We start from the raw sequence: 11,038 nt of genomic DNA on the forward strand, positions 1-11,038 counted from the left end.
GAAGTAAGGCGGAGAGGGGCGGGCTATCCGGCCGCGCTCTGCCACTGGCGCGGCAGGACGTGGCGCGGCCGGCCAATAGGGGAGTGGACGGGCGCGCGCGGCCGGCGATGATGATCGAGCAGCACAAGCGGAAAGTGCCGGGCGGCGGCCCCGGCCCCACTCCAGCTCCCGGTGCCGCCCCTGGCCCCGACCTCCCGCTTGTGCCCACTGCGGCCAAGCGGCCCCGCCATGAGCTGCCGGGTGCGCCGGGCGCGGGAGGCGGGGGGCAGCCTCCCCCCGGGGCCCTGCTGCAGGCGGTATGGCGGAGGGCAGGCCCGTGAGTGGCCAGCGGTGTTTGGGGAGGGGGGCAGGCCCGTGCGGGGCCGCCGGGGTTTGGGGAGGGGGAATGGCCCGTGAGGGGATGGCGGGGTTTGGGGAGGGGGGATGGCCCATAAGGGGATGGCGGGGGTGTGGGATGGCCCGTGGGGCAGGCTGTGGGAAGGCCTGTGGGCGGTTAGTGGGCCGGTCGTGCTTCAGGGTTGTGCCTTTTGGTCCCCTCACCCGGCTCTCCCGTTGCCTCTTGCAGGGCCCGCCACGCTGCTCGTCCCTGCAGGCCCCCATCATGCTGCTCTCGGGCCACGAAGGAGAGGTGTACTGCTGCAAGTTCCACCCCAACGGCAACACCCTTGCCTCCGCTGGCTTCGACAGGCTCATCTGTGAGTACCAGGCACTGCTGTCCCAGCCAGCGCTTTACAGGGCGGCAGCTCATATGATTTCAGGCCATTGTGCTGTGATGGGTCCTGAGCATGAAGTGTGTTACCAGCAAGGGTGAAAGAAACTTTTTCCAGCTTCTTTGGCAGCTGTCACTGCCAGCTGGTTTAGGCCCTTCCTCAAGTGGGGCTGGTAACACACATTGCTGGTCACAGAACTGTGTTTGCCCGTCCCTCATCGGTCTGCATTTGACTTCAGCAATGCAAACGCTAATGCTTTGGGTTGCAGAGGTGAAGATCATTACTTTTCTTAAGAAATTCACCTTGATATAAACCCAGAAATCAGTTCAAATCAACTGTCTGTCCTTCCAGAGCTCACATGATTTGCTCTTTATTGCTACATATCATCCTGGATTGGGGACAGTAGTGGTGATGGTACAATAGCTTGTTTTGCTGAATGCCCGGAGAGTGGCTCCATCCACAGCCTGTTCCTGTGCTTACCTGTCCCTTCCTTTCCCCCAGTGTTGTGGAATGTCTACGGGGACTGCGATAACTATGCCACCCTGAAGGGACATAGTGGGGCGGTTATGGAGCTGCACTATAACACAGACGGCAGGTAAGTGGTGTGCAGTTGTCTTTTGGCCTCAGGCCCAGCTCTTTCTGTAGGAAGGTGCTTTCTGCTGGCCAGAGTCCTGCAGAGTGTCTCATCGTTGCCCCTGGTTGGTCTGTGTATGGTGAATGCTCATAGTGTGGCTTTCCCAGATAAGGAGCAGTGCCTGCTTGAGCTTGCACCAAGGATCTGGAGTCACCTGTGACCCACAGTGCCCTTGATGTCATTCTTGAGGAACAGGGGGAAAGCTGGTGGCGGTCATATGGAAGACACTGGGGAAGGAAATAAAACAAGTGAGATATTTGTTAAATTAGAAGGCTGTTCTGCTATTGCAGCTGAGCTATTGCCACTGAGCTTTCCTTCCTGTCCTAGATAGTGTTCGAGGAGGTGGAAAACCAATCTATATGTATCTAGATGTGGGGGTTAATGTGAGTGCCTTGTGTAGCTGCCCCACTGTCAGTCAGCCTCCTCTGAAACACCGTCTTGGTGTATGGGAGAGATTCTTCTTCGTGGCATGTTTCCACTGAATGTGTCCAGCTTTGATCACAGAACTTGAGAATAAAAAAGGTGGGAGGGAGAAGTGCTTCCAAAATTGAGATCCTCACGGCAATTTTTCCTTGCAGTATGCTCTTCTCAGCATCCACAGACAAAACAGTGGCTGTGTGGGACAGTGAGACTGGAGAGAGAGTGAAAAGACTGAAGGGCCATACCTCATTCGTTAACTCCTGTTACCCAGCAAGACGTGGACCCCAGCTTGTCTGTACAGGCAGTGATGATGGAACAGTGAAGGTCAGTATATTTTCTAAGGAGATAGTCTGGAATGAGAGTAAGATAGGATCTCTGAAAGAATTTTTGGGGTCTTCCCATTTAAGTGGGCTGAATTCAGCCTTTCATTACTCTTATAATTTTATTATCTAATAACTTTGTAGAAATAAAAAATTTGAAATTAAATTTGACTGCTCTTTTTTTCTGTAATTATTTGGGAGGGGGGGTTAAGAAGATTAATCTGCTCATTTGTACTTTTTCTGCTGATGTGCATTAACAAAGCATGAGAAAGCTGAGCCATTACTGAAATTTTGCACCGTAGCCCCTTCTTCCCTCCCCTGCGTTCCTGTGCTCCAACAACACCAGACTTTTATTACGGTTTTTATAGACATCTCTTGAAATCTAAAAGAAGGAATTTCAGGAGAGCAGTCTGAGTCTCTGCCAAGTATCTGTGCAGCTTGTTATAATTTTGTCGTTAATATATTCATATACAACTTTTACAATTGCCATGTCTTTCAGCTGTGGGATATTAGGAAAAAAGCTGCCGTCCAGACGTTTCAGAACACATACCAGGTCTTGGCTGTAACTTTCAATGACACCAGTGATCAGATCATATCTGGAGGCATCGACAACGATATTAAGGTAGGACGCCTGTGTCCTCGTCTGCTTTTCCAACTGTGCACACCTTTTCCATCCTGTCACATCTTCCATTGGTCAAGGACAAATGTGGAAGCCTGCTGGTTAATTTTACAGTCACAAGAACCACATGGACCCACAGTGTCCAACCTTGCTATTGATACAGGGCCAATAAACTGAGGGAGTTACTCTGGGGCTGTTTGCCATGTGACACCCTGGCCTGGACAGCCCTAGCATTCCTGGCCAGGCATCCCAGCACTGCTGTCACCCACTGGAGCCAATATAGTATGCTGGCTCTTCTGGCACCCTGTGCCTGTCCCAGAGGCTCTAGAGCTGTGTATGAGGTAAACTAAATAAAATGTGGTGTCACATCCACACTCTCTGCCCTCTGCTTCAGTTTGCAACTTATTTTGTCACCTGCTAGTGTGGAAAGTTCTTATTTGAGAGTGAGCTCAATGTTTCATTCAGCTGGTAACTTAGATTCTCCTGATACCTGTACGGTTCAGTCTGCCTTACTGTCCTAGCCTCAGGCTCCAGCCTTACCTATGCATGGGGAGCATGTGCTTATCAGAAAGCCATTGCTAAGTGTAGCCCTGACATGAGATCTGTTCAGACTGCCCCTCTTTGGGGAAGAACAGCATGAAATTTTGGGGACTGGACAACTGCTGCTCTGTGCCATCAGTCAGTGGAATTTGGGAGCTGGGGGAGCTATAGCCGGATAGAGAGGGATTCCTGCATGCATGGAGCTGCTGGCATTTAACTTCTTGGTGGTTGAACACGTTCAGTTAGAAGTCTTCTAGGGGGTAAATTCCATTTTTCCTACAACACACATAAAATTTTAGCTTTGTATTTTAGCCATTCAGACCCCACCGACTGGAATCAAAAGCTGATGCCACAGCTGACTGATCAGTAGCCATGTGAAATGCTCTGGAAACAGCAGTTCCATCGGTCTTGGCTGTCTTTTTTTAAACCACAATGTTGTGTCTGAAAGGTGTGGGATCTTCGCCAGAACAAGCTCACTTACACGATGAGAGGACATGCGGACTCAGTGACAGGCCTCAGTCTGAGTTCAGAAGGCTCCTACCTGCTCTCCAATGCAATGGACAACACAGGTGCGTCCTACCTGGTGTGACAGCACAGCTGTCGGGCAGTACTCGGTTATGCTGGCTTTGCATGGCATTTAGGAAGGAACAAATTGATGTAGAAAAACAAAGAGCCAGAGGTAGGGATAGGCTGAAGAGAGCTTGGCTCCAGAGATAAAGCTTGAATTCTTTTTACACCAGTGATGGTCATGTCCTTTGCAGGGAGGGAGCAGCTGCATCAGAAGAGTTTGTCACATCTCCCAAATGGCAGTGAGGACACAAGCTATGGCACATGTTACTTGTACAGACAGTTGAATGCAGTCTTGGTCTGGCTTTTGTCAGGGCAGTTTGGCTGTTTCCCCACAGCAGGGAATGACAGCACAGTTTCCAAACTGCCTGTCTCCTGTGTGAGGTTGCTCAGCAAAGCTGAGCTGATTAGAATCGTGGTCACAGAGTGTGTTAGAATAAAGCAAATGCTCATGTAAGGAGATGGTCGTTTGTTTGTATAGTAGTTTTGGATTTTCCCCCTCCTGTTGGCAGTGGTCTTGATGTATGTATAAATTTCTGCATATGACCTTTCAAATCAAAGCTTTCTGCAGGGAAAGCTGCTGGTTTCCTTTTGCTTGGAAACCTAGGCATGAAGAGACAAGGAGCATGACCAGGTCTTTGCTCATTAGCACATGTCTTGGGAAAAGGAATGTTTCCAGAATCTGACCTTGCCCCCATGCCTCTGCCGTCTTCAACTAATTACTGTGAGCTCTCTGTTGCAGTCCGCATCTGGGATGTGCGACCATTTGCCCCTAAAGAAAGATGTGTAAAGATTTTCCAGGGGAACGTACATAATTTTGAAAAGGTGAGTGTACTGTAGACCAAAACATGATTGTTGTAAAATGCTGCTGCTATTAACTTTTCTGTAAATTGTTTTTAAATCCAAGTCTAAACCAGAAAGGCTTTAATAAGAACTCAAAGAAAGATGAATGCACAAAGTGGGATTCCAATTAAAGCCACAATAACAACATTTCTTTGCTCGGTTCAGCTATAATTAGCTGTAAATTAAGTATTTTCTACATTTACTATCTACTTTGTGTAAAATAACAAGGCACTGGATGTTTCCAGCAATAAAATAAAATCTGTAATTACCATCTCATTTTCTGAAGGGAGATCATTAAAGTGGTGCTTGTGATATTTAAAGTCTCATGGTGATTTTAATTCAAGAGAAAGGGGAAAACTAAATCTTCCTTTGGAAATAGATCTGTGCACGTTCTTTTATTTTAGAATCTTCTGAGGTGCTCTTGGTCCCCAGATGGGAGTAAAATTGCAGGGGGATCGGCTGACAGGTGAGTTGCCACTGTGTTCCTGATACTATGAATCCATAACCATTTTGCAGGCACTCCTGGAATGAGTTAGATCATAATCTGAAGACTCAGAGTTGTGCATAGAGGTGTGAAGACCCAAACAACCCTCTGCTGTAGTCTTCTGTGAGCATTATCTTCCCTGATTACAATAGCAGCCATTTATATTGCCTTAGTGACAGTGGAGGAGCACCATATAGTTGTAAAATTTTCTTATTGTCAAGAGCTGCCTAGAGATCTACATTACTGCTGATGTTCAACACGAGATCTAAATCCAGGACCAGCATATGACAGGAACATGGTATTCAGTGGACTAGGTCCCTTGTGGTCATACTGGCAGATGCTTGTGAGAGTCTTTGCGATGCAGGGAGTCTGGGGAAGTGTGTGTAGTGTGGGGGTTATACTGATAATGGCCACAAATACCAGTTAAATGGCTGTGTGGTGGCTTGCAGGAGGCACCAGTGGTGTTCAAGGATCATTCTTAATCTTTACTTAATTAATGAGTAAGAAGCAATAAAGATCTGACTAAATTAGTGCATACTGGACTTTTAAATGAGGTATTGTATAAACTAAGGCAACTGAGGAGCAAACTGGGTGGAGGGAGGAAGCTGGCAGAGGGTCTGTGCCAGACACTGAAGGTCACCATGAAGGATACCAACCTCTGCTGGAGCAAATCCAGATGCCCCTTAGTGACATTGAGACAGAAATTCCTGCAGGCCAGAGTCCAGGGCATGGTGCAGTAGTAATCAGCAAATTAATGAGTTTCTGATGGAGGATAGGGAGAACTTTAGCTCCCACTGTCCAGATATAGTGGGGCCAGCTGTCACAGCAAGCGACTGAGATGTGACTCTCCTTCACAATCTTGCTGGGCAGAAGCGGCGGTGCACGTGGTGGAGGAATGCCTGCGTGTTAGCCTGCCGAAGCTGTGGCTGATCTGTTCAGCAGTGAAGTGTGGCTGGACGTCTTAGGCCATTAGGTTAGTTCTGCAGATGGTGATGTAGCTCTGTGGCCTGACAGCAGCTTTGTTGTGATATTCGTGTGGAAGAGCATGCAGCCAGGTACCGGGGCAGGTTAGACAGGGCAGCTCAAATCTTGTCTTTATCTCTGAGCTTTTAATATTTTTTCTTTTTTGAGAAGGAGTATCTGTTGGGAAAGCACAGCAAGATTAAACAAGTGTTTAATTTGTCTGAGTACAAAATACTGATTACTCTCTCCTTCTGCATTACATGGAGTGCATGTGTATGTTGGAGGGACAGTTACCTGAATATTTTTTTTGCTGTTGAGCCCTTCAGAAGGGTTATAGTAAAACTAACTACTTAAAGTGCTCGCCTGCTTTGCAATGCCAAATTAAAAACATGACAGCAGAGTGCTTTGAGAAAGCATTTGCTACAGTTCTTGCATTCTATATAAAATAGTTGTTCTTGAAGAAATGCTGCTTTAAGTAACAAACATGACTTCACGTGCAGGCTTGAATTTTCTCCTGTGTGTATCAAGAAATTAAGTCAAAGAATAGTACCAGCCTAAAACCGAATGCTCCTACCAAAATGGATCTGCCCTGCGTTGGTATCTAGTGTCCTTTCTGTCTAGCCAGCGTTATAAATGATTCACTGCTTTTTTGGGGGGAAGAGAAGTTCAGTTCTATTTCAACTAAAAGGCAGGCTAGTTGTACAAGCAAGTCTTTTTCTTCGTCTGGTCTGCAAAGCCCTGACAAATGGAAAGGAACAGGTGAAACTGAGGAACCTGTTGTGGGTAGCATTGCATAAGCCTGAAACAGTCTGGCCATGGTATTCAGAGCTTGGGCTGCTTGTGGGGCTGATGAAAGTGCTAATGATCCTTATCATGTTTGAATTCATGCAGGCAAGACGTAGGGATGCACACTGGACATTTGCAGTGACCTTCCTTTGGAGGAGTGTGATGCAGTAGATTGATTTTACATGTGTTTTACGGACTGTCCCCTGTGCCCTCACCCTCTACAGTCCCCTGTAAATAGCTGTAGTGATGCCCATGGGGCATACAGGCAGCAGAGCTGCCCTTCCTGCCAAACCCAGCCAATTACTGCCCTGCTGCTTCTCTTTTTTGCCCCAGCAGATTACGTTTTAGCTGCCAGTCACTTCACTAAAGAGCAAAATGAGACGACTGAGTGAGTGTAGCCCAGAACTGGCAGCTTTCCCCAGCCACAGATATTTTTGCAGAGCTGTGAACCTTGTAACAAATGCCGTTTCATGTGACCAGGCCTTTGTGTTTGGGAGGGAGAGATGCAGTGTTCCTGTGCAGGTGGGGTGCAGCATCACCTTGCCTGGGTTGTAGGATGTTGCTCAGGGCTCTTCTTGTTTAGATGTATTAAAAAATATCCCACTCACTCCTATGGATGATTACCATAACTGGGATCAGAGCATCACTCTGCTTCCCATTGGATCTTGTGTGCAGCCACCGCACCATGTAGGTATCTGTCAACACCCATGAGGGGCAAGCAGTGATCTCAGGTACAGGGTGATTTACAGCAAGGCACCATTTCCCCCACTCTCTGAAGCCATTTATAAGAGTAATTGGGGGGCTGATCTGTGCCTGGTGCCAGCGGTTTCTTTCTGACCTGCCTGAAGGATCCCGGTGACTTCAGCCAAGGTGCGGTGCTCAGGCAGGACCTGGTCAGCGCTGTGAGCTTGTGGCGAGGACTGCAGGAGGTTAATCAAAGGGCTCAGCACAATCTGATCAGCCCTCTAATAAACGCTGGGAAGTGAATCATGACTTTAATGGTGCAGCAGGAAGAAATCCAGATATAAAACTTGGCTATGGGGGATGACACCATAGCAGGGGCTGAGGGAGCGCCTGGGCTCCTCACTCCTTGTCAGCCCAAACCAAGGGTGACCGCTGGGCTTGCAGGCAGGTGTTTGTAAGGGTGAGAACCCTCCTCCCCAATCCCAATGCTAATTTTCTGCCTTAGCAGCAATGTTGCTGCTGCATTGAGAATCTCTACAGCCTCATGCTTTCAAATCCAGCTCTGTGCCATGAGGGGTGAAATGGAGCTGCTGTACTGTGACAGTCGTGAGGTTTTTGACATGAATCGACGTGTTGACTCCTACCTGCTCAGACCTCTGCTCTTCTGGATTTGGCAGTGCAGTATTTTGCTCCTGAGAAGCTCCTTGTTTATCCACACTAAGTGCTGCATCTGTTTCAGCCCAGGTGATGAACTGCTGCAAGAATAAACTGTTGCTGCGAGGGGCAGCTGCTTTCCTTTATCAAATGCGTGCACTCACAATGGCTCTCTTGTAGGTTTGTCTATGTTTGGGACACCACATCCAGGAGGATTTTGTACAAGCTGCCAGGCCATGCTGGGTCGGTGAATGAACTGGCTTTCCATCCAGAGGAACCCATTAGTAAGTCCTCCCCACCTCAAGTCATCAGGGGAAATAGTTTCAGGGCTGGCTGAACTGCTGATCCTCTGGAAAACTGTCCCAAAATTGCCTGTGGCCCAGAGCCCCAAGTATCAGACAAATTTAGGGGAAGCAGACTCCTGCTTGCTCCTCTCCCGTAGGTAGGAGTAGGGCTGGGTGTGCCCTGGGGTCCTAGGCTGAGTGTGGGGGCTCTGCCTGGAGGGGTGCACCCATACAGCAGCAGGGTGGCTGGTGTTCTGGGCTGGTGGTTACCTGTGGGTGGCTGTGAGTCATGGCTTGGCTGCTTGCTGCCTAGGGCTTGTCCAGACTTCCCAAGGGCCATGCAAAAAGGTTTTGAGGTACCTGGGTTTGGATGCCAGGGATATAACCATACATTTGGTGATCGCATGAGGACAGTGATCACCTGGGAACATGTCTCCAGCTTGGGGTCTCTTAGCTTACCCAAAAGCCACAGGAGGCAAAGAAGGCTCTTTGTGCAGCAGGTTTTGTCCCCATTCTAGAGGTGTCTGGCACATGGCACCACATATCAGCACTGAGTGAGACAATGCTCATGGTGGCTTTTTCAGAATGGTTTTAACCACCATGCATTAACTGAGCCCAAATTCCACATCAGTTTCTTGGTGCAACATGTGGCCCAGGCAGGACTGCAGGGTGCTGTTTGTTTCTATGGAAACACTTGCACCATCAGCCAGGTCACTGCATTGCTCCGGTCAAAAATTAACAAGTCAACCCCAAAGTGAAGCCAAGAGCTTGGTTGTGCTGAGGATGACAGTCTGTGCAGCAGAGCAGTGAGTTATGGGTTTGTTCCTTGGTTATTCATTGCCCTGTCTTCAGATTGGAGACTGTGCTGGAAGTGCAGCATGATCTCTCCTCTCTGGTTTGGAGCAGATTGTTTGCAGTTGTACTCCGCTGAATTCCAATTTGTGAATCAATCACTCAGCTTAAAATAAAAATTAAAAACCTATTCAGGCATTGCATGGGAGTTATGCAATTGATTTCTATTAACATCTGGGAATGTTAGTCTTGTAAATCACTGTGCCCGCACTGCTATACTCGTCTGCACAGGAGTGCACAGGGAGCCAGAACAGCGAGTTGACAGACACTAGTCTGCAAGTTTATATAGAAATCCCCCAAATCTCTCCTGGACTCAAATGAAACCATTGTCAGTGTCAAGAGCTGCACTTCTGGGTCTTTCTTTTGATGCTTATGTCTTGAATCGCCTACAGAGCCTTTTCTGGTTCAGTGGTGTGTTGTAGTTGGGTGCCAGCTGCATTTCGCTTGTTCTGATAAAATAATAAAGTCTTGACAAGGCTTTCCTGGCCAGCCTGTGCCCTCTAGTGGCATGCAGTCCTGGCAGCAGTGCCCAGTTTGCAATCTGAACACTTCTTGCAATGAAAATAACTCTTCAGAATGCTTGAGAGCGTTAACAGCATGTTTATACGCCTCACTTTACCATTTTAATGCTTAGACATTACAGGCAGTATGCTGTTATGCCTGCCTTGGGACAGGGGAATGGCAGCCACGATGCACAGCGTGTGATTAGGTGTCAGAGTAGTAATTTCATGAAGTGTTTTTGGGGAGCAAATGAAATTTGGCTTTCTAGATCACTTACAGCAAGTGAAATGAGAAGTTCCATTCAAATGATGTGTCGTTAGTGGAAGTCTCAAACTGTTGTGTTTAATTTTCATATTCCTCCCTTCCTCCTGTCTCCCTCCCTCAGTACTCTCCGCATCCAGCGACAAAAGACTGTATATGGGGGAGATCCAGTAAAGCTGACAAGGAGATGATAGGATTCGTGCCCTCACGATCCTTGATTTACAGAAGTCAATTGACTTGCTTCTCATCGGTGCCAGCCCCCCTCATGCTTGTGGCATTGGGAAAATGTTGAAGCAGCTTGATGTGACAAGCTGCCCTCTCACAGGCTGTAATGTCTGCATGGTCTCACTGTACAGCTTTTTTCCACCACCACCCTTCTTTGGGGTGGAAGGAAAATTTGGAATTGAAAGGAACTTGGTTTTGGCTGTACTACCAACTATTAAACCCTTACCCAGATCACATGAAATTGGTAACATTTGTTTAAAGTCCACACGTGGCTTGTATATTCCCTGTCTGCTTTCTTTTCTTGTTTTTTATATGGTCAAAACTGAAATAGATAGCTTTTTACAAGAACTGTGTGGTTGGCTTTTATTGTTCTGGTTTATTTTTCTATTGTACAATTCTCAATCAAGGACCTCGCTGGTATATAACCTGAGGAAACCATAGACGTTACCTTCATAGAATCACAGAAGGGTTTGGGTTGGAAGGGACCTTAAAGACCGTCTAGTTCCAGCCCCCTGCCCCGGGCAGGGACACCTCCAGCCAGCCCATGTTGCTCCCAGCCCCGTCCAACCTGGCTTGGGCACTGCCAGGGATGGGGCAGCCACAGCTGCTGTGGGCAGCCTGTGCCAGCGCCTGACCACCCTCACAGGCAAGGATTTATCCTAGTATCTCATCTAAATCTCCCCTCTTCCAG

The 11,038-nt window shown here is 48.0% G+C and overlaps 1 protein-coding gene across 1 annotated transcript; it reads left to right on the top strand.

The window, feature by feature from the left end:
* The first annotated feature begins 66 nt into the window (after positions 1 to 66).
* SNRNP40 (small nuclear ribonucleoprotein U5 subunit 40) lies at positions 67 to 10,695 on the top strand. The gene is made up of 10 exons (XM_056332280.1): positions 67 to 296; positions 566 to 695; positions 1,212 to 1,305; positions 1,923 to 2,088; positions 2,584 to 2,706; positions 3,692 to 3,812; positions 4,553 to 4,635; positions 5,058 to 5,119; positions 8,405 to 8,508; positions 10,247 to 10,695. Exons 1-10 carry the CDS (start codon positions 108 to 110, stop codon positions 10,294 to 10,296), a joined length of 1,122 nt encoding a protein of 373 aa, XP_056188255.1. The 5' UTR covers positions 67 to 107; the 3' UTR covers positions 10,297 to 10,695.
* Positions 10,696 to 11,038: the final 343 nt, after the last annotated feature.

Source organism: Falco biarmicus, chromosome 3, assembly GCF_023638135.1.
Source record: "Falco biarmicus isolate bFalBia1 chromosome 3, bFalBia1.pri, whole genome shotgun sequence".
Taxonomy (NCBI): Eukaryota; Metazoa; Chordata; class Aves; order Falconiformes; family Falconidae; genus Falco; species Falco biarmicus.